This window comes from Ursus arctos, unplaced genomic scaffold (genome assembly GCF_023065955.2).
Source record: "Ursus arctos isolate Adak ecotype North America unplaced genomic scaffold, UrsArc2.0 scaffold_28, whole genome shotgun sequence".
Taxonomy (NCBI): domain Eukaryota; kingdom Metazoa; phylum Chordata; class Mammalia; order Carnivora; family Ursidae; genus Ursus; species Ursus arctos.
In genome coordinates this window covers 11,408,871-11,431,709 of record NW_026622963.1, presented here as the reverse complement: position 1 = coordinate 11,431,709, position 22,839 = coordinate 11,408,871, and the positions used below count along the sequence as shown (strand labels likewise).

The following is a 22,839-nucleotide window of genomic DNA, read 5'->3' as shown; positions in this document are numbered from 1 at the left end:
ACGGGTGAAGGGCTTATCGATACGGTTTAAACTGCACATCCAGCTCTGCCGAGAGTTCCCCCGACTCTGCCTTCCAGCCTCTGGGCCTTCGCTCTGGTTGGTGCTCCCATTTCTCCCCTGCCCAGGCCTACCCATCCTGTCTCAGGTACGGTGCTGGGGTGCCACAGGGCAGGGGTTCTGGAAATGAAAGGAAACCAAGGCTGGCAGGGCTGGGGCTAACTTCCCGTGGCCCCTGGGTGGTTACCGCAAGCCAGGACACGTCCTCGAGGCGCGTGGGTTTGAATCCCCGCCTCACCTGCATTTGTCACAGCCTAAAATGCTGTGGTTTTCCTGTCAAGAGGGATTTTTTTTCATGTTCTGTCTTCTGAGCTCAGAGAATGAAGACCTGTCGAGGGCGTTAGAGGGAGCGAGGCAGGCCCTACTCCCATCAGGGGTCCTCTGACAGCAGCTCAGTCAGGCCTAGCCTCCAGCACGGAGGCAAGAAGAGCCTGCTCCCGTCAGCTGGGAGGCCGGAGCCTCCTGGCCAGCAGGAGGGCCGGGATAGTGAGGCCCAGGCATGAACATGAGATGGTGGGGAGTAAATGGAAGGAGGTGTTTGCACTCGAAATTTCGACTGTGTTTGAGCAGGGCATTTCAGGCTGTGCGTCCTGAGAGCCAAGTTGGAAAGGGCAATGGGACGAGTCACACATAAGGACATCAGTGGCAGATAACAGAGGACAGAGGCTTGTGTGAGGCCCCGTCCTTGCCATGTGACACACACACAAGAGAAGAGAAGCTTGAGCAGGTCCGGGCAGCAAGAGGGAGGAACCGGGAGAGAGAAAAGCTGTGAGACGCCATCTTTTCGGGGTCAGTTAGAGCAGAGAAAGACTTCAAATGCTCTGCAAACCCGCCGCAGGATCAGAGTTTAAGGCCATTCTCCAGGGGAGAGTCTTGGCTAATCCACAGTGGGCTCCCTCTGGATCCAGGAAAGGTAAAGACCCCCCCACCCCACCCCAGAACCCAGGCTGCCTTTTTGAAAGTCTGGGGCCAAGAAAGAGAGGTGGAGTCCTGGGCCCTGTTGTGTGAGTGGAGCTCTGGGGGCCTGAAGGTCCCCAGTACCGGGTACAGGAGGGCTGGGCAGGAAGGACTGCAGCCCAGAGGTGAGCAGTGGGTGGGAGAGCTGGAGTGGTCACAGCCTGCCATCCTGCCCCCCACCCCCATCCCAGGCAGAATGAGAACCTTCATCCCTGCAGCCCCAACGGGCAGCAAGCCAGGGGACAAATGGGAGCCCAAGGTGAGCGCGGGCTTGGTCGACATCAGGACTGAGCAGGGTGGGAACAGAGACCGCGTGTCACACAGCAGTGCTGTGGACTCAGGCAGGGGCTCCCAGCATCCAGAGGTGAGGTAGGGAGGAGGACCAGCTGTCCCAGGAGGCTGCGGTTCCTCACAGACACCCCAGGCCTGGGAGGAAGGGCCTGAGTCCATGGACCAAGGAGGGTGAGACAGGGTAGGTTGGAAATGAGAAAGGCCTTGGTACTTATCAAGTGTTGAATTTGTCACTCTGCACTACAAGCCTGGGGACAAGGGGAAGAGAACCAGGCATTGCCCCTGCTCAGTGGGTTCACAGTTCAGTGAGGGGACACTCAAGGCACCAGCCCAAGGTGACAAGAGGAACAAGTGCTCAGAGGGACAGAAGGGGAAGCCCTGCAAAGATGTTGCACAGAGGGAATTAGCATGTGCAAATGCCCTGAGGCAAGAGGGAACTTGGCAGATAGAAGGAACTGGTGGGTGGCCAGGTGACTAGGTAGCCCAGAAAGCAGGACTACCGAGTATGAAGTGACGCTGGGGGCTGAAGTTGGTGGGGCAGGGGCTAGGGTGGTGGCAGTGAGAGGCAGACAGAGAGGAGACTGAGGAGGTGACAAAGAAAGTAGTGCAGGGGGAGGGAGAGGGCTGAGACAAGGACAGCTCTGGGTTTCTGGTGCATATGGCCAGGTGCAGGCTGATGCCTTTGCTGAGAAGGGAAATGGGCTGAGAAGGGGGGTTTGCGGGGGAGCTGAGTCCAGTTTTGGACACTGTGTTTGAGGTGTTTGTGAGCTGTGAGATCTAAAAAGAGGTGACGACCAGGCCGTGGATGTGCAGGCCCTGAGCTCTGGGGCGGGATGTGGTCATGAAGAACTTGGGGCCTGATGGGGGTGTGGGTGAGGCTGGCGGCAGGGGAGGGGGCCACACAGAGAGACTGAGGCAGGACATGAGTGTGGGTAAGCAGAGGGATTGGAGGGATAGCCACTGGCAAGACGTCAATTCTGTCAGAGAAGACTCCTGACCTCTCATCCCCGGGGCAGGTGGGGTCACCCTGGCAATCAGCCCTCTCCTTCCCCTGGTGAGAAGCGGGGGGCTGGCCTTGCCGTCTCACCTGCTCTGTGGCTGTGGTCAGTTTCTTCACCTCTTTGCTGCTTGTTTTTCTTATCTGTAAAATGGGGATCATGGTGGGACCCTCCCCGGCAGAGCTGCGAGGATTAAATAATGCGGGCCAGCCGTTCTCACACTCCTATGGACACCAGTGGCCCCCGGAGGCTTGTTAAAACCAGGGTGCTGGGCCCCACCCTGGAGTTTTGGCTTCAGGAGCACTGGGCTGGAGCCTCGGCATCTGCCTTTCCAGCAGGCTCCCAGGTGCGGTCATGCTGCTGGTGTCCCCACCACACTTGGACATCTACTTAGTTTAGGGCCGGGGTCTGCCGCTGACCAGATCCCCGCAGTTCTCTTAGAGGCCTGGATCCCTGTGGGTCCTACCAGGTTGCTGATCCTGGTGGACCTCAGTTTCCCTAACTGACCAACGAGAAGAGGGAGGCCCCTGGAAAGCCTGTTGGCAAGGCTTGCAGGGGAGACGGCGGAGTGAGGGCCGGGCTGTCCCGGGCGGGCGTCATGAGGATATATGGCCACCAGGGGGCGGGCGCGCTGCTCGGCGGAGAGGCAGGGAGGGAGCGGAGGGGAACGGAGGGGAGCGCGGACCCCAGCAGCGGGCCGCCGCCGAGCGCGCCAGCGACGGAGTGCCTGCCTGCTGCCTCAGTGTGATCCCAGCAAGCCTGGCCGCGCTCCGGCCTCAGTTTCTCTTTCTGCCTCGACTGACTGCGCTTCCTCCGGCATCCTGGTGCAGAGGGAGCCACAGCTGATTTTGCCTCCTTGGTTAAGGGGCGACCAACGTGGGCGGAGAATTTTACCCCAAATACCATCTTAGGGCCAGTCTGCAACCTCTGCACACCGTCTCTGGGCGCACTTGGAGGCTTGGCACGCACGCGTCCACGCTGGAGCACGACAGGCCCCGGCATCCCTCACACAGCTGCTGGTGACACGAGTCTGTCCTCCGCATGCCCACATAGGACATGGAGCCCTGCAGAGAACCCCAAGGGAACCCCTACCTGAAAGCAAAACCTGGGGGGTTTCTGATCAGTGGGGGCACCCAGTAAGCTCTTAGGTGGGGCACTTTGGAGGTACAGCTCAGGTCAGGTTCAGGGACCTGGGTGACGCCCTAGGACAGCGATGTGCTGAAGTGGACTCAGGGGAGGGTGACATGACAACAACCAGGTCCTGACAGAGATACTTTGGGCGTATTAATTAATTTATTCCTCACAACCATCCTGTCCTCATTTTACAGAAGGGGAAACCAAGGCACAGAGAGTAAGTCACTTGCCCAAGGTCACACAGGCTGTCTGGCTCCAGGGTCTGCTTCTGAAGCATACAGAACTCACCCCACCGAGCAGCCCCCACCTCCCGCACCCCCCCTCCACCCCCTCCCATCTCTGAGATCCAGCAACCGTGTTTCTGACCCAAGGAGATGTTTGCGTCATGGGGCCCCATTACCTATCAGGAGATGGGACTGGGTTCTGGGTGGGCTCTGACACCTTTGCTCAGGCACCAGCTCTGTTTGTTGTTCTGGGGGGCAGTCCCCACAGTAGGGCTGCTGGATGAAATATAGGGGGCCCAGGTAAATTCAAATTTTCAATAAACAACAAATACTTTTAAATGTAAGTATGTTCCGTGTATTACATTATATTCAAAAAGTATTTGTTGTTTATCTGAAATTCAAATGTAACTGGGTGCCCTGTGTTCTTATTCCCTGTCTGGCACCCTCCCCCAGTGCCAGCCTCTTCACTTCTTGCTCTCCGTGGTGCCCACCTCTCTACCCCAGAACAGCCATGCTGCTGCCTCCTGACTCCTCCTTAGAGGTTCTCTCAGGCACCCCAAACTCAGTGCACCCTATTGTATACCCCCATGGGTCATGTACTCTCTCCTGGGTCCCCTCGGAAATGTTACCACTGTCTGCCCAGCCACCCCAGCCAGGGACAGGAACAGCCTCCCTCTGTCCTCACTCATACATCCTGTTCTTCCTGCCCTAAGGCCCCACATTTCTCTGCTCTTGTACCCCTGTCCTGCTTGCCTCTCCCATCCAGCTTCTTCCAGACACCCTCCAGGCCACTTGCCTAAAGCTGGGTCTGAACCTTGCACTCTCCCGCTTCAGCTCTGTCCTGATGGGAGAGGACTGGGTGGAAGAGGGACCGCAATGAGCAGGGGAGAGCCCTGAAAACATGCGGAAGCCAGGAGCGTTCTGTCACAGCTGGGAGGTGTGATGGCTTTATCATTTCCGAAGAGGAGCTCTGCCTTCCAGAAATTCCAGCTTGGTTCTGAGTGGGTGGTCACTGTCTGGGTCTGGATCAGTGTGTGTGAGTGACCTAGAGCTTTCCCACCAAATGAGAAGTCCCTGGAGTGGGGGTGGGGAGGGACTTCCGGTGCCCTCCTCCCACTGACCCTGGCCTTTCTGTTTTGCAGCTCCCTGAGGGCCTCCTTTGACTCCTTAAAGCAGCGTAAGTCCTGACTGTCCCCAACCCCAGGCTGCAGGGTGACAGGACCTTCTGGGAACAGTCTTGTCCCCACAGATGGAGGTAGATAAGTTCTGGTGGGTGGTGGGGGGTTGCTCAGGCTGCACACGGGGCTCTGAGGCTGGTGGAAGATCTGGGAGGTGTGAGGCTGGTCCGGGCAGAGGTGGGTATGTGGGTGGTTGAGGCTCCCCGCCTCCGTGCTCTGCCCCTAGAAATGGAGAATGTGGGCAGCTCCCACCTCCAGCTGGCCCTGGCCCTGCGCGAGGAGCTGCGGAGCCTCGAGGAGTTCCGTGAGAGACAGAAGGAGCAAAGGAAGAAGGTGAGGCGGGTGTGGGAGTGGCCATGATCACTCTGAAGGTGGGGGGGGTGGCCCCTCAGATGGAGCCCGTGGAGGGTGGGGGACAGCACTCCAGGCTTGGGGTTGAGAGTGACTTGATGGCAGAGATGGGCCGCTGGAACCAGGGCCCAGCATGCAGGCCTGAGAGCCCCACTGGGGGTCTTCTCCCGAGCCGTCTCATGCTAGCAAGAGGGACAGTCATGATCATCCTACTACAGCAGACTGTGGAGGGTCACTGACAGTTCGGGGGTATCCAAAGGCGGCAACCTGATTTGGGGAGTCACCAGAAACTGGTCCTCAGCCCAAGGGTCTGGGCTAGTTGTCCAGGAGAAAGGCACACTTGGTGGCCAGCCATTGTAGCTGCTCTGCAGGGCTGCCCAGGCTGAGAGGGGCACACAGAGCCTGCGAGTGGTGGGGGGGTCTGTCGGGCTTACCTCGGCATCCAAAGGTACTTCTCACCCATGGGTAGGACGTGGCTGTCCCTAGATGGAGGGACTCCATGGAAAGGAAGTAAGGTCCCCATCATGGGAGGTATGCAAGCAGAGTCTGGAGGCTCTTTGTCAAGGAAGCTTCAGGGGTGGGGCAGGGGTGGGCTTGGTGACCTCAGTGTCGCAGGGCCCCCTCCCAGGCCTGAGACTCTCTAACTCTCTGAGCACGTGGCTGCTGGGGACATGTGCTCAGCCTCTCAAGGCTTTCGTGATGAGGGTGTCACCCCAGACAGGTTGGGAGAGGCCAGCACACAGAAACACTTCTTGCTTGGAGATGAAGGATCATTGCAGACTCTCCCCAAAGAGCTGAAAAGTGGAAAAGTCCATACAACTGAGCTGTGAAGGGAAAGGCTTGCCGGCTCACGGCTGGGGCCAGGCTGGGCCTGGGTGTCCTGGGCAAGCTCTTCTCCTTGTGCCTCTGTTTCCCTCTTGCAGGCCACCTCCCGAGCTTCGGGGACCTAGCCGCAGACCAGGCCCCCCTCAGTCTTCTTAGACAGGGCTCCGGCTCCGATGAGCGGCTCTGACCACAGAAATCTAGCGTGGCTACCTGCCCTGTCTGCCCAGCCAGCCACCCCGGGGGACGCAGGCTTTCAGGATTCTAATTTTGGGTCCCTGAGCAGACAGCTGGTCTCCAGACCAGCCCCAGAGGTCAGCTCCGCCTCGTGCTGGAGCAGGTGACCTCTCTGAGTGGGGCCTTGCCTGCAGGGTGCAGGGCGCCCGTGGACACGGCGAGGCCCCAGACTGGCTATTTTGAGTTCTCCTGCGGCCAGAGGGCCTGTCGTGCCTGCAAGAGCTGTTTCAGCCAGAGACACCCTCCCCAGAGCGGCCAGGGCCCCCACTGTGGTGTCGTTTGCAGGGACACAGCCTGGCCTCGTGTGTGTGTGTATGCATGTGTGCGTATGGACACATGTGTGAGAGAGAGGGAGCAAGGGGGAGCGGGGGAGCCTGGCACCCGTGTGTGCCTGCCTGTGAGCAGGTGTGTGTCTCAGTGTGTGTGCCTGCCCCTCTGCGACCGGCTGGCTTGCCTGAGGTCTCCCCGCCAGCACAGGCCCCACTGAGACCCCAAGCACAGCCAGCTCTGGTCCTCCTTACACCGCAGTCTCTGTCCAAGCTGCATTTCGTTCTCTCTGTCTGAACAAGAAGCCTGGGAGGTGAGGTAGGGGTGCAGTGGCCCTGTGTGCCCACAAGTGGTGAAAGGTGTGCGTGTGTGTTCCCCTGTGTGAACAGGCCCGTGGCTATGCATAGGGACGTGGGAGCGTGTGCTTGTGGGTACTTGTGAGTGGTGTCTGCGGGCGCTCTGTGAGTGTGTACACAAAGGCCTGAGTGTGCAAGTGTTGAGCAGGCGGAACAATGGGGGCCTGTTAGTGTGTACTTGTGTGTGTGTGTCGTGTGGAACCTGGCGTGCATGTGTGTGCCGGGGTGTGCGTGGCGGGTGTGAGAGGGCACAGAGGCTATGAGTGAGGGGCTCTGTGTGCGTGCGTGTGCGTGCACGTGCGTGTGCATGCATGTGAGCGCGTGTGCGTGTGCAGGGTGGGTAGTCCACGGATAGAGACCAAGTCCTGGCTGGAGTCTGTAGCAAAAAGACATGATGGGCCCGTCCTGTCCTGGGCTCTAGTCTCCTGTCCTGAGCAGAGACTGTGGCAGAGCAGGGCGTGGGAGAGGGAAGACATCTTGTCACTGCCCCCTTCAGAGCCAGGAGGGGATGCTGTGCCTCGTCCCGGGGACACGCTGTCCTCTTGGCCTCGGGGAGCGTCCTGAGGCCACAGCGCCCCCCCTCAGAGCCTCGTGTCCCCTACAGTACGAGGCCGTCATGGACCGTGTTCAGAAGAGCAAGCTGTCTCTCTACAAGAAAGCCATGGATGTGAGTGTGAGGGTCTCGGGCATGGAGGCGTGGAGGACTCACGGTGTGGACCCCAGGGCCCTGGGCTGGGCCCCTGGGACAGGGCCGGCCTCGGACCACCTGTCCAACAGCACACACCGTGGCCTGTTGGGTGCTCGGGGCTGCCCGGGGAACCAGGGGCCCATGTGGATAGGCCCTCCCTGCCCTTGGGGGGCTCCTGACTGATAAGCAGGCGGTCAGTCCCAGACACTGGCCCACAGGGTGACCCGTGTGGCAGCTGGGGACTGGGGGTAGAGGGAGAGGGGACCCCTGAGCTGTGTCCCCTAGGACTCTAGGTGAGAAGGAGAAAAGGGGTTCTGCAAGAGGGACAGCACCTGCGGGGGCCAGCATCATGAGGATGCATGGCATTTTCAGGGACCTGCTAGTGGTTTGCTGTGACCGTGTCTCTAAAGATGATACGGCCATGGGCAGGGGCACACGGTCCCCACAGGGACGGGGCCAGGGAATAAAACTCCCTTCTCCATCTCCCTTCTGGACCCCTAGAGCCCTGTCCCTGGTGAGGAGCCCCCATGCCACCCACAGCCCCCCGACAGGAAAAAGGGAGGCTGGGTTCAGGGAGCCTCACTCTGGGAGCCCCCCAGTCACGCTCTTCCACACCCCCAGTCCAAGAAGTCATATGAGCAGAAGTGCCGGGACGCCGATGATGCTGAGCAGGCCTTCGAGCGCATTAGCACCAATGGCCCCCAGAAGCAGGTGGAGAAGGTGCGTGGGGCCGCTGCGGCCATGTGGTGTCACCCAGGGCTGGAACAGGGCAGGGAGGGGAGGAGGGGGTGCCACAGACACCCCAAGAAAGGTCTGCAGCTGGGACGTCTGCTCACTCCTCTCTGAACCACCATCTCCCCATCTGTGAAATGGGTTTCCTAGAATCTCAGGGCATGGACAGATGGGGCCAGCTAACTCTCACATAAGCCTTGGAGAGGGGCTCCCTAGACCCATGTCACAGAGAGGAAACAGGCCCAGAGACGGTGAGTGACTTGTCCAAGGTCCCGGAGCCAAGAAGCAATGGAGAAAGGGTGCACGGCCAGGTCATCCAGACCCCAAGATCTTGACAGCTCTGGCCTCCGGGGTGAGGGTGAGCAGGGGCCGGAGGGTGAATTAGGGGCAGCAAGTTGAGGGCAGAGCCCAAGTCCCAGCCAGCGGGGTCCGCGGTGGCCAGGCGGAGCGGCGGGACCTGGCCCCATCCACGTTTCCCCCTCAGGTCTTCACATCTCGCTGTCACACGTGTGTGCATGCGCCCCACGCTTCTGTTTTTATTAATATTTTCTTACTGCCCCTTTTTGATTGTGGTCCTCTGTGGGGTGAGGCTGCAGTAAATGGTGGAACTTGCCCACAGTTGGCTCCCGAGGGTCATCTCGGGTGGCTCAGGAAGGGTGGGACAGGAGCACTTCAGCGCCCCCGGGGAGGCTGGGACCCCGAGGGCGGGGCCAGCTCAGCACTGCTCTCCCTCTGTCTCCTCAGAGCCAGAACAAGGCCAGGCAGTGCAAGGACTCGGCCGTGGAGGCAGGTACGCGGCCCCGCCCGCTTCCTCTGACCTGGGACGGCGGCCAGACAGGCCTGTCCACCCCCGCCCCCGCACACCTTCCTCACCCTGGGGACACACGCGGACACCCGACTGTGCGAGGCACAGGCTCACCGCTCACACAGTCATACGGGGGAAATACAAGCGTACGTGTTCCTGGTGCTTGGCTCGGCCGGCCGCTCTGCGTGACGGTCCTGAGGCGGCTGCTATCACGATGCCCCGTTTAATCGAAGTGTAGTCGACAGAGGATATTACACTAATTTCAGGTGTACGACACAGTGATCGACAGTTCCAAGCCCTGTGCCATGCTCGCCATGCTGTGTGTGGCCACCTGTCACCTTACGGTGCCACTGCGTATGGTTGACTCTGTTTCCTCTGCTGTACTTTCCATCCCTGCGACTCGTGTAGTTCATCATGGAAGTTCCGCCTTGCCTTCTGGCAACCCCCAGTTCTCTGTGTTTATCATTCTGCTTCTGCTTTTTGTTGTTTTATTTTTTAGATTTCACATAATGGAATCATGTGGCATTTCTCTTTCTCTGTCTGATTTATTTCACTTGGCCTCACACCCTCCAGGTCGTCCGTGTTGTTGTGAACGGCAAGATCTCATTCCTTTTGACGGCTGAGTACCGTTCCATTGTGTCAATGCACCAGCTCCCCTGTCCGCGCGCCGGTCGGTGGGCACTCCGGCTGCGTCCGCATCCTGCCCGCCGTACATAACGCTGCAATAGACACAGGGGCGCGCGTATCTTTTCCACTCAGTGTTTTCATTTTCTTCGGGTAAATAGCCAGAAGTGGACTTACTGGATGGTGTGATCATTGTGTTTGTAATCTTTCTGAGGAAGCTCCACACTGTTTTCCATAGTAGTTGCGGCAGTTCGCGTTCCCAGCCACAGTGCAAGAGGTTCCGCTTTCTGCACGTCCTCACCAGCACTGTTTCTCGTCTTTTTGATCCTAGCCGTTTTGACTGGTATAAGGTGATAGTCCACTGGTTTTCATTTGCCTTTCCCTGATGATGAGTGATGTTGCGTGTCTTTTCAGATGTCTTCTGGTCACCTGTGTATCATTTTTGGAAAAATGCCTACTCAGGTCTTCTGCCCATTTTTTAATCAGATTGCTTTTTTTTAAAGATTTATTTATTTGTTTTAGAGAGAGACAGAGAGAATGCATGGGGGGGGCAGAGGGAGATGGAGAGAGAAACTCAAGCAGACTCCAGGCTAAGTGCAGAGCCCAACGTGGGGCTTGATCCCATGACCCTGAGATCATGACCTGAGCTGAAAACAAGAGTAAGACACTTAACCAACTGCACCACCCAGGTGCCCCCCAGATTTTTTTTTAATGTTGACTTGTACGAGTTCTTTATGTATTTTGAATATTACTCCCTTGTCATCTCCCATTCCGTTGGTTGTCTTTTCATTTTGTGGGTGGTTTCCTTTGCTATGCAAAAGCTTTTTAGCTTGTTGTAGTTCCAATTGTTTATTTTTGCTTTTGTTTCCCTTCACTGAAGAAACAGATGCAGAAAAATATCACTAAGGCTGACATCCAAGAGTTTACTGCCCAGGTTTTCTTTTAGCACTTTTATGGTTTCGGTCTCACATTTAGGTCTTTAATCCATTTTAGCTTATTTTTGTGTATTGTGTAAGGAGGTGGTCCAGTTTCATTCACATGCAGCTCTCCAGTTTTCCCAGTGCCATTTATTGAAGAGATTGTCTTTTCCCCATTGTATATTCTTGCCTCTTTTGTCATAGATTAATTGACCATATAAGCATGGATTTATTTCTGAGCTCTCTGTTCTGTTCCATTGACCTATGGATCTGTTAATGTGCCAGTGTGTGTTTTGATTACTATTCCTTTGTAGTATAGTTTGAAATCTGGGATTGTGATACCTCCAGCTTTGTTCTTCTTTCTCAAGATTGTTTTGGCTGTTCAGGGTCTTTCGTGGTTCCATACAAATTTTAGGATTTGTTCAAGTTCTGTGAAAAATGTTGTTGATGTTTTGATAGGGATTCTATTGAATCTGTAAATTTCTTTGAGTAGTGTGGACATTGTAACAATATTAATTCTTCTAATCCATGAGCATGGTACATCTTTTCATTTATTTGTGTTGTCTTCAGTTTCGTTCATCAAGGCCTTTGTTTTCAGAGTACAGGTCTCTCATTTCCTTGATTAAATTTATTCCTAGGTATTTTATTCTTTTTGGTGCAATTATAAATGAGATTGTTTTCTTGATTTCTCTTTCTACTAGTTCATTATTGGTGTACAGAAACACAACAGATTTCTGTATATTGATTTTGCATCCTGCAACTTTACTAAGTTCATTTATTAGTTCTAATAATTTTTTGATGGAGTCTTTTGGGTTTTCTATATGTAGTGTCATGTAATCTGTAAACAGTGACAGTTTTACTTTTTCCTTACCGATTTGGATATTTCTTTTTCTTTTCTGATTGCTGAATAAAAATGGTGAGAATGGACATCCTTATCTTGTTCCTGATTTAGAGGAAAAGCTTTCAACTTTTCACTATTGAATATGGTGTTAGCTGTGGATTTGTCATACATGGGCTTCATTATGTTGAAGTATGTTCCCTCTAAACCCACTTGTTGAGAGTTTTTATCATGAATGGATGTTGAGTTTTGTCAAATGGTTTTCCTGCATCTGTTTTTTCTGGTAGTCTCTTATAATCCTTCATATTTTTGTGGTGTCAGTTGTAACTTCTCTTTCATTTCTGACTTTATTTGAGTCCTCTTTCTCTTTTTCTTGATGAGTCTGGCTAAAGATTTATCAATTTTGTTTATCTTTTCAAAGAACCATCTCTTAGTTTTATTGATCTTTTCTGCTTGTTTCTTTCTTGTCCGTCTCTTTCATTTATTTCCACTCTAATCTTTATTATTTCCTTCCTTCTACTAACTTTGGGCTTTGTTCTTGTTTTAGTTCCTTTAGATGTCAGATTAGATTTTTTCATTTGAGGTTTTTCTTGTTTCGTGAGGTAGGCCTGTATTGGTATAAACTTCCTTCTTAGACTTGCTTTGGCCGCCTCTCAGAGATGCTGCAATGTTGTGTTTCCGTTTTTATTAATCTCCCATTGTTTTGGTTTCCCTTTCGAACTCCTCATTTACCCCCTGGGTGTTTAGTTGCATGTTGTTTAGCTTCCATGTGTTTATGGGTTTTTTTTTTCTTTCAGTTTTTTCCTTGTAATTGATTTCTAGTTTCATAATTTTGTGATCAGAAAAGATACTTGATAGTATTTTAATATTCTTTAATTTACTGAGACTTGTTTTCTGGCCTAACATGTGATCTATCCTGGAGAATGTTCCATGTGCCCTCGAAAAGAATATGTATTCTACTGTTTGGGGATGGAATCTTCTGTACATGTCTGAGTTCATGCGGTCTAAAGTGTCATTCAAAGACATCGTTTCCTTATTGGTTTTCTGTCTGGATGATCTATCCATTGATGTAAGTGGAGTGTTGGTCTCCTAATACTGTTGTATTACTGTCAACTTCTCCCTTTGCGTTTGTCCTTGTTGGCTTTATATATTTAGGTGCTCCTGTGTTGGGTGCATGGATATTTACAGTTGTTATATTCGCTTGTTGGACTGATCCCTTTATCATTGTGTAATGCCCATCTTTGTCTCTTGTTACAGTCTTTTTGAAAAGTCTATTTTGTCTGATATAAGTATTTCCACCCCAGCTTTTTTTGTTGTGTTGTTGTCGTTTCCATTTGCGTGGAATGTCTTTTTCCATCCCTCACTTTCAGTCTGTATGTGTCTTTAGGTCTGAAGCGACTCTCTTGTAGGTAGCATTTGGATGGGTCTTATTTTTTTAAAAAGATTTTATTTATTTGAGGGGCGCCTGGGTGGCACAGTGGTTAAGCGTCTGTCTTCGGCTCAGGGCGTGATCCCGGCGTTCTGGGATTGAGCCCCACATCAGTCTCTTCTGCTATGAGCCTGCTTCTTCCTCTCCCACTCCCCCTTCCTGTGTTCCCTCTCTCGCTGGCTGTCTCTATCTCTGTCGAATAAATAAATAAAATCTTTAAAAAAAAAGATTTTATTTATTTGAGAGAGAGACAGATGAAGAGCAGGGGAAGAAATAGAGGGAGAGGGACAAGAAGACTCCATGATGAGTGTGGAGCCTGACACAGGACTTGATCCCATGAGCCTGAATCATGACTTGAGTCAAAATCAAGGATCAGATGCTCAACCGACTGAGCCACCAGGCGCCCCTAGATAGGTCTTATTTTTTATCCATTCAGTCACCCAATGTCTTTTGATTGGAGCATTTGATCCATTTATATTTGAAGTTATTATTGATAGGTATGTATTTATTGGCATTTTGTTAACAGTTTTCTGGTTGTTTTGCAGTTCTTTTGCTCTCTTCCCTTGTGATTTGATAACTTTCTTTAGTGTCATGCCTGGGTTCCTTTCTCTTTATTTTTTGTGTATCTATTATAGGTTTTGGGTTTGTGGTTATTATGAGGTTCATACGTAACGTTCTGTGTATCTAGCAGTTATTTTATGTTGATGGTCACTTAAGTTCCAACATGCTCTAAAAGCACTGCATGTTTACTCCCTGCTCTACATTTTATGTATGTCATATTTTACGTCTTTTTATTTTACTTATTCCTTGATTAATTTTTGTAGATATAATTGATTTTACTACTTTTTTCTTTAAACCTTCATACTAGCTTGATAAGTCATTAATCTACTATTTTTACGTATGTGTGCTTTTACTAGTGACATTTCTTCCCTTTCATAATTTTCTTGCTTCTAGTTATGGCCTTTTCTTTTCTATTTAGATAACCCTTCAACATTTCTTGTAAGGTCAGTCTAGTGACGATGAACTCCTTTAACTTTTCTTTGAGTGATAATCTTGCTAAGTAGAGTATTCTTGATTTTAGGGGTTTTTTAAACTTTTTTTTTTTAAGTAATCTCTACACCCAACGTGGGGCTCAAACTCACAACCCCAAGACCAAGAGTCACACTTCCACCAACTGAGCCAGCTAGACAACCCTTAGGTTTTGGGTGTTTTTTTTTTTTTTTTCCTGTCAGCATTTTATTCATATCACACCACTGTCTTCTGGCCTGCAAAGTTTCTGCTGGAAAATCAGCTGGTAGCTTTATGGTGTCCCTTATATATAATGAGTTGCTTCTCTCTTGTAGCTTTTAAGATTTCCTAGCTTTAATTTTTAACCCTTAATGATTATTTGTTTTGGTGTGGACGTCTTTGGGTTTGTCTTGTCTTATTTGGGGCTCTCTGTGATTTCTGGACCCTGGATGTCTGGACCCGCATGTCTGTTTCCTTCCCTAGGTTCGGAACGTTTTCAGCTATTATTTCTTCAAATAAGTTTTCTGCCCCCTTCTCTCTTTAACTTCTGGGACCCCTAAACTGCAAATTTTAGTACCCCTGATGTCCCTTAACCTATCCTCATTTTTAAAAGTCTCTTTTCTTCTTGCTATTTGTCTTGGATATTTTCTACTACCCTATCTTCCAGATCGCTGATCTGTTCTTCTGCATCCTCTAATCTGCTGTAGATTCCCTCTAGTGTATTTTTCATTTCGGTTATTAAATTCTTCAGCTCTGCTTGGTTCTTTTTTATATTTTCGACTTTTGAAGTTCTGAGTTCATCCACTCTTCTCTCAAGTCTGGTGAGCATTTTTATGACTACTACTTTGAGCTCTTTATCAGGTAGATGGTTATCTTTGTTTTGTTCTTTTTTTGAGGTTTCGTCTTGTTCTTTCATTTGGAACATATTCCTCTTCTCCCCATTTTGTCTGTGTTTGTTTCTGTGTATTAGGTAGGTCAGCTATGTATCCTGGACTTGAAAGTAGTGGTCTTATGTAGAAGGTGTCCTTGTGGGGCCCAGTAGCACAATCTTTCCTGTTCACCAGAACCAGGACTCCAGAGGTATCACCTACGTGGGCTACATATACCCTCCTGTTGTGACCTGGCCGTGACTGCTGCAGGCTTGCTGGTGGGGAGGGCTGGCCACCAACCAGCATGGCTAGCTGAGAGGGTTGGCTGCAGCTGCTGCAGCTGTGCCAGTGGGTGAGGTTAGCCCCCAGTTGCTCGGCCACACTCTTGCATCCCCCTTTTTAGCAAATGAGGAAATTGAGACACAGAGAGGTTAAGTAATTTACCTAAAGTCACACAGCCAAGGAGTGGTGGTGACTGCGTTTCAACCCAGGTTATCTGGCTCCAGAGCCCAGGACTTTCACAGCCCTGCCATCATGGGAGACAGACCCACTCACCTCTCTCATACACACACAGCCTTCTGTAGGCCTCTTTCTCTTCTATCCTTCACCTGATGCCAGAACCCCGCCCTCTGCAACACCCTTTGTCTCTGTTGGCACACCTCCTAGTCCAGAGAGCTTACCCCCACGGCACACCTCCTAGTCCAGAGAGCTTACCCCCACTCTCCCTGGAAATGCTCTCCCTTCTGTTCTGCCTCTCCCAGAACCCAGCTGCTCCCTTGGCTGGCAGAAAGGTGTCCCTCAGATTTCTGGGAATGGAGGCCATGGCCAAGCCTGCTGGGTTCCATCTCCACAGCTCCCATGCTCCCCCTACCTCCTTCAGTCTGCCTTCTTCAAGCCTCAGTTTCCCATCCCATTCTGTGAGAGGGTGGGACCCAGGGATAGCAAGAGGCCTGAACTCTGATCTTGACGTATGGGCTCTACTGCAGCCCTGGGCAGCTCAGAGCACAGTGGGGAGTTAAGAGTCACCCCAAAAAGACCAGCACCAGAGTAGGTGGCCTAACAGGCATTCAAATGAGGCACCAGAAGCCAGGGCAGGTCTCTCTGAGGGGGAAGGGGGCACTCCAAGGACCTGGAGGGCACTCTACACAGGGGCACTGTGGGAGCAAAGGGGTGGGGGTTGGGGGACGGTGTCTGGGCCTTGGCCTCCTTGAGGACCACCTGTGCTTCCAGAGCGAGTGTACAGGCAGAACATCGAGCAGCTGGAAAAGGTGCGGGGCGAGTGGGAACAGGAGCACCGGACCACTTGCGAGGTGAGTGACCTTGGACATGGAGCCTGTTTCCCAAGCTGCAAAATGGGAAAGATGTCCACCCCTCCAGCTGCTTCGTGGGGGAAGGCAAGGCAGCGGTGGGAGGAAGCCCTCATTGCTTCATTCATTCACCTGTCCACTCTCTCCCCAGGCCCCATGCTGGGTCCCTGTCTCAGAGAGCTTACCATCTGGCTTTGTGACCTGGGGCCCTTTGTTGCGGGGCTTTCACCCCTTTCTGCTGAAGTCAAAACTGAGGCTCAGACAAAACCCATAGCTTCTCTGGGTCCTGTTGGTGGACAAGGCCTGGGAGACAGGCTTCAGGACTCCGGGTCCAGAGCTCCTCTTACAACATCCCCCAGGACTTCTTCCAGTGTGTGGTGGAGCCTGGAGGGAGGGTAAGGGCAGGAACCAGAAGCCTCAGGGGCTGGTACAGAGGTGGGGATGGGGATCCCCAATAAGGGTGCTCCCACTGGACTTGGCTTTCAGTTGAGCAGTGTATAGCTCATCAGCCCCAGCTGAATCCAGGGGCCCAGTCCGGCCTGGCCCCGAAGCCCTTCCTCACTTCTCACTGTCATCCCACCTCCACCTCCCAGGCCTTCCAGCTGCAAGAGTTTGACCGACTGACCATCCTTCGCAACGCCATGTGGGTGCACTGCAACCAGCTCTCCCTGCAGTGTGTCAAGGATGATGAGGTGGGGGGCTAAGGACAGGGAGGGGCATAGAGTGAGCCGGGGTGGCGGTGCGAGGGGAGGGCAGCCTGCAGGCAACAGCATGACAGGTCCCTCTGAGTCCATCAACGAATACGTCAGGGCTTAGCCTCTGCCCCCGGAGCCCCAAGGACGGGGGCTCAGTATAGGGCCCTGGCTTCCCTGCCTGGAAGACTGCTTTTGTGGCTGCCCTGGCATCTGCCTCTTTGCTCACCCTTGCTCCAAGGTCTTTGGCTCTGCTCTCAGGGCCACAGAGCCCCCGACCCTCCCCTGTCGGGGTCGGGGAGGTAGGTGGACACCGCCTCTCAGAGGTTTGCAGAGACGCTGGAGGAAGCTAGGAGGCTCTACTCTACACCTGGTGCTCGCAGGGAGCCACGGCCCAGTCCCTCCTCTGCCCCCAGTCTCTCTGGGGTATCCTGGTGACCCCTACTGAACTCTGCATGCCAGGAGTGTTGGGATGGGTGCTCCCAGGAGAGAGGGGTGCTCCCAGGAGAGAGGGGCTGCCACTTCCACAGAGCTCTGACCTCTGTGAATGCAGCCTGAGAGCCATGAGCTCTCTTTTGAGGTAGCTCAGACCCCTGCTGCCCACTGCTGCTCCTTGCCTGACCCCTTCTGCCCATGGACTATGGGGTTTGGGGTGTCTTTTCCCCCCAACGTGACTTTAGCCCACCTGGTGGCCTCCTTGGGGCAGAGGAAGGAGTGTGGGCTTCAGACCCTCTCAAATGAAATCCAAAGTCCGGCTGCACTGAATTCTTGCTCTGTGACCTTGGGCAAGTCACTTCCCCTTTCTGAGTTTCCTTGTCTATAAAATGGGGAAAGCAGTGTCTACTTCAGAGGACAGGAGCGAGGCATGCCCCCTGCATAGGGCCTCGTGCACAGCAAGCGTTCAGGAACCAGGAGAAGCTGTCAGCCAGGGCTCTGAACCCTCACGCCACGGCCCCCAAATACAGGCACTGAGCTGTGCATAGAAGGCCCGTGAGGAGCCTGGTGGGATGGGGGCCCCTGGCCAGAGTTCAGGCCCACTGAGGAGCAGGACTTTGACGAGGGTGGGCATGATGGTGGGGCCTGGTCCGTCAGCCTCTGCTCCTTCCCGCCCCCAGCTCTACGAGGAGGTGCGTGTGACACTAGAAGGCTGCAGCGTAGAAGCTGACATCGATGGCTTCATCCAGGCCAAGAGCACAGGCACTGAGCCCCCAGGTGAGGCCTGGCCTGCAGGCAGCACAGCCGCTGGGGCCAGGCCCATCTGTCCCGAGGAGGTCTGGCCCCAGCTCTCCGAGGCTCTACTGCCGGGACGAGGCAGGGCAGCTCACGGCTCCCCTCTGGGGTCAGGGACAGTGCAGTCCCCTGGCTGGGTCGTGGCCTGCCGCCATCTCTGAGGCAGAGCATGTCCCACGCTTACGAATGCTACAACACTCAGAAGGGGGAGGAGAGACGGGGAGCCCTCCTCGGGCCTGTTCGGTTCCACGTCTCACAGAAGTGAGAGAGACCCCTTCCCCAAGCACCGAGGCAGCCAAGGGCCAGAATGGGAAGGTGGGGCCCCAGTCTGGATCTCTGGGTGGGACAAGTTGGGGTATCAGGTGGCATAGGTCCTTCCTGCCTTGTCCTCGGCCACCCTGGGCCTCACCGGCTTGCTGCCCACAGCTCCTGTGCCCTACCAGAACTACTATGATCGGGAGGTCAGCCCGGCATCTGGCAGCCCTGGCGTCCAGCCATCCTGTGGCATGATAAAGAGGTGAGGTGCCTGATGGGGCTGGGGAGGCGCCAGGAAGTGGGTCCAGCCTTCTCACCTGCGAGTAGCTCTCCCACATGTATTATTGAGCACCTACTGTGGGCCTGGTGCTGTGTTTAGGTGCTGGGCACTCTGAGGACAAGACAGACTCAATGTGGCTCATGACACCCGCAGCCCAAGGGGTCCCACACATTAAGCAAATAATCACAGCCCACTTACCAGTGACTGTGTTCAGAGCTCCAGGGAGGCCCCAGGCTGGCTTTGGTGTCCCTCGGGCCCGGCTGCTGGCCTGGGTTGGTTGCCCCGGACAGTCACGCTGCAGTGGTGACACTCTCTACCTGGGGACAGGACTCTTGGAGAGTTCCCCGGCTTCTCAGGGCCCCTTCTCTGGCCTGGATGCAGAGGGCCCCGGTAGCATGCATCACTATGTCACCTGCACAAGTCACTCACCTTCTCTGGGTCCGGAGCCCATGAGTTGTTTACATCAGACTCAGAACCTAAGGACTCTCTTGGTCAGGCCTTGAGTGACAACGGTGACAGCCCACTGAGAGCACCACAGCCTGCTCAGGGAGCCCTCCAGCAGCCAGGCTCCTGAGGGGGCTGCGTGCCCTGTCAGTGGGGATCTGAGAGCATCTGTGGGCTTCCTGTGGTGCCTGCACCCCACTCCCATCCCGAGGCCCCTGTGACACCCTCTCTCCCTCCAACCTCATGCAGAGAAGGCCCAGCCCGCGGGTGGTAGGGAAGGATAAGGACGGGTTGACGGATCTGCCAGCCCTCCGAGGACAGGGCTCAGGAACCCCGGGAGCCTCCCCTGGAGACGCCCCTGGAGGCAGACGTATGAGCCCCCGTGCTCAGAGCAGGAAGCACGCACGCCCCTCCGGGAACTGTGAGGGAGCAACGACCCCAGGAGGAGGCCAGGCACACCCTCACCATCTTACGGCGCGGAATCGGGGGGACTCAGGCCTCCCTGCAGGCCTGGGGAGGACCCGGAGCCCAACACAGGTGGTCATTTAAACAACTGGACAGAAGAGCTCACCTGGGGCGGTGTCAAGAAAGGACAGACAGGGGTGCCTTCGTGAGGACGAGAGAGAGAGCCCCACCAGGTAGAGGCGGCCTGGCCACTGGAGGGACGGGCAGGGGCCACTGCAGGCGCCAGCGAGAAGCCGGGCACGGCTAGGGAGGCGGCTGTGAAGGGCGAAAGGAACTGGGGCCACGGGTATAGACAACTCTGGAGAGACGGGCAGAGGGGAGGGCGCCCAGCAGCCTCCACGAGCTCCGCTCCTCCCAGCCACAGCCCTGCCGGCTCTCACCCTGACTCGGTTGCCCCAGGCGCAGGGCCGCGCCATTGCTGTTGTAGCTGCACGGCCTGGGGTCCACACGCGCAGGTCCCTGTGTCTCCGACCTGGGCATGTGTGTCCACCCCCGGACCCTGGCCTTGTTTGTGCGGGGGAGGAGGGGTCACAGAACTCCCCCGCCGGTGGGAAAGGCCCCTCGTGCCCCACCTGGCACTCCAGGGCAGGCCCGAGCCACACTCAGGGCCCCTTGGGGTCTGGCCCAGTCCCTATCCCGGTCTTGTCTCCCACACCGCCAGACGGGCCCACTGCACTCCGCAGCTCCTCCGCCCGTGCGGAGCTCCCCCTGCGCCTCTGCCGCCACCGGCTAGGACTTGGCCACCTCTGCCTGGTAAAGCTCTTCCAGGACTTGGCCTGACCCCACCTGGAAGCCTCTCCGGAAGCTGGGAACAGGGTCAGCCTCTGCTCACGCCGCCCTCAGCTCTGCCTGCTTCATGGGGTAGCCACGTCTGCTTCCCCACTCGTGCCCCCAGTGTCTGCCTCTTGCTCGTTCCGTTCTTTTATTCAACAAACCCTCATGACTCCGGCTCAGTCCGGCCTGAGCCAGGCACACGGGAAGGGCTGAATTACCCTGGCACTGCGTCGTGTGTGCACTGGAGTCCCTACGTCACACGGCCAGGGAGCGGCCGGGCTGGCCGGGTCAAGGTGGAGTGCAGGGAGGAGGACTGGCCTGGCCCGGGCAGGGGGAGGCCCCAGTGGCACGCGAGTGGGCTGAACTCTGAGGGGCAGCTGCTTCACCAGTGGGGGAGGATGGAGCAGGGGGCTGGGGCACAGGACCCTGGGACCGGAGTGTGGAGGGCCTGCAAGGAGCAGGTGCCGCAGAGGCCCGGGAGGGTACGGCAGGGGAAGGGAAGGCCGCGGGGTCCACCCTTGCGGGAGCCCTCAAACCTAAGGGGCACTCCATACTGCTCCGGGCCTGGAGGCCAGGTGGCCCTGGCCCTGGAGCTTTGAGGGCCCCCTGCCTCATCCCCCTCTCTCCAGGGCCTACCCGCTTTCCTTCTCGTCCCCAGGTTCTCCGGGCTGCTGCATGGAAGTCCCAAGACTACATCATTGGCAGCTTCTGCAGGTGACTGGGGGTGACGTGGGGACCTTTTCCCTAGGGGAAAGGAGAGGACTCCTACATGGCATGGGCTGTCCAAATGCTTTTGTGTGGAGGCTGAGCCAAGTCTGGGGAAGCTCCACGCCAGGGGGCATCTCCAGGGATCTTTGCCTTTGAAAGGGGTGGGCTCCAGGCCTCTCACACTGCTTTCAGCCTCCACAGAGACCCTGACCCCAACCCCCGAACACAATGAGGTTGTCTACTCTACCGTTGCGGTGAAGGAGGCGCCGGGACCCCCAACCCTGCCAGCCCAGGGCTACAGGGTGCTCTATGACTACACGGCCCAGGTGAGGCCCTCACCCTCCTTTCCTCAGGAGGGCACAGGTGTGCCCGAGTGTGGTCACACAGAGGCACGTGCCCTGGGAGTGTGCACTTGGGAGTGGCTCTGTGTCTATCCGCTGAGCAAATGTTGATGAATGGGTACAAGGGCATGCGCAGGCGTGCTGACGGATGCTGGCGCTACCTGCCGGAAAAGGGTCCAAAGGTCAGACTCCCTGTCCTCAGGGGCCATGGGTGCCAAGAACAAGCCACAGCCAGAATGAGCCCCTCAGCTGGGCCCGGGTTGGTTTTCTGAGGTCCACGGGGATAGGATGGGTTAGGGGGTCACAGGGCAGCTGTGCCGAGACCCTCAAGAGTCTGGTCTGCTCCCTGCTTTGAGGTGAGGGTTGCAGAGCCCCGTCAGTCCACCTGGATTGAAGACAAGCAGCCCCTCGGGGCTAAGTGGGCTGTGCAGACTCCCCAAGTCTGGTCCTTGGTTGGCGGGGGACAGGCCCAGAGAATGAGAGTGTGCTTGCATGACAGGGGCTAGCTCACCAGTGGTGGGAAGGCTGTTCGCGGTGGGCCTGCAAATGTTTGGAGCATGGCAAGCACACCTGACCCTGTGTCTGGGGCAGAGCTGGGGGAGGGGGCAGCAGGGGGAGAGTGGCAGGAAGATGCCCCAGGGTGAAGGAGGCCTACGACAAACCAGGGAGGGCAGGAGGCTGAGTCCCACAGACACCCCACACCCTACCTGTCTCCGAAGGCCGCCCCAGCCCAGAGAGCAGCCTCGTCCTGTGGCTCCAGGAGACCAGATGCAGCTTGAGGACTCTGCCCACCTGGGAGACAAGCTCGCATTTACTGCCTGGGGTGGGGGTGCCGACCAGAGCCCACCCCCAGCCCCCCAAAGTGGCTCTTCCAGCCCAATGCACTTTCATTCTCTTGCCCAGAATTCCGATGAGTTGAATATCTCCGCGGGAGACATCGTGGAGGTCATCCTGGAAGGGGAGGATGGCTGGTGGACAGTGGAACGGAATGGGCAGCGTGGCTTCGTCCCTGGCTCCTATCTGGAAAAGCTCTGAGGAAGGGGCAGCAGCCCCCACCTGGACCTGCCCTGCCTGGGGGGCCAGAGGTGCCCCCAATCACTGCCCTAGCTTTGCTGGGGTGCCAAGATGGAGCCTGCCCCCCAGGATGGATGCTGGTGGCTCCCTGGGCTGTCTCTCCCACAGGGAATAAACGAGTACATTTTTATTCCTTGGTCTGCAGGGGTCCCTTTCACTCTTCTGCTCCTGTGTCCAAGTGCCCCGACCAAGATGGGCAAAAGAGTGAGGAGAGAAGTCTGGGGGGGAGGGGGGAGGGGCAGAGCTTGCCTACCTCCAGTGTCCTCACTGAGGCCCAGGCCAGGTCTGTCCCAGGTCTGCTAGGGAGGGAGAAGAGCCCTGGCCCCAGTCTGGGAACTCCCAGACTGCCAGGGAGACACACGCACACATGGGCAAATGGAAGAAGGCCACAGGGGTCGGGAGGGTGGGGTGGGGCGATGAGAAGAGGTTCAGGAGAATTGCGATGGGGCCACCAGCCTTCCTAGGAGCAGAGGGACTGAAAAGGGGC

General features: G+C 55.4%; 1 protein-coding gene across 2 annotated transcripts in view; it reads left to right on the top strand.

Annotated features, from left to right (window-relative positions):
* The window catches only part of PSTPIP1 (proline-serine-threonine phosphatase interacting protein 1), a 46,200-nt gene extending 23,716 nt beyond the window's left edge, over positions 1–22,484 (top strand). Inside the window, exons 4-15 of one of the 2 annotated variants that reach the window (XM_026478594.4) lie at positions 4,804–4,838; positions 5,066–5,172; positions 7,477–7,539; positions 8,182–8,280; positions 9,037–9,082; positions 16,013–16,092; positions 16,683–16,781; positions 17,897–17,993; positions 18,438–18,528; positions 20,888–20,943; positions 21,139–21,263; positions 22,182–22,484. In XM_026478594.4, the coding sequence (XP_026334379.1) occupies positions 4,804–4,838; positions 5,066–5,172; positions 7,477–7,539; positions 8,182–8,280; positions 9,037–9,082; positions 16,013–16,092; positions 16,683–16,781; positions 17,897–17,993; positions 18,438–18,528; positions 20,888–20,943; positions 21,139–21,263; positions 22,182–22,313 (1,030 nt within the window). In that variant the 3' untranslated portion in view covers positions 22,314–22,484. Of the gene's footprint in view, positions 1–4,803; positions 4,839–5,065; positions 5,173–7,476; positions 7,540–8,181; positions 8,281–9,036; positions 9,083–16,012; positions 16,093–16,682; positions 16,782–17,896; positions 17,994–18,437; positions 18,529–20,887; positions 20,944–21,129; positions 21,264–22,181 lie in introns of both variants that reach the window. The other variant, XM_026478593.4, reaches the window with a different exon arrangement.
* The last annotated feature ends 355 nt before the right edge of the window (positions 22,485–22,839 follow it).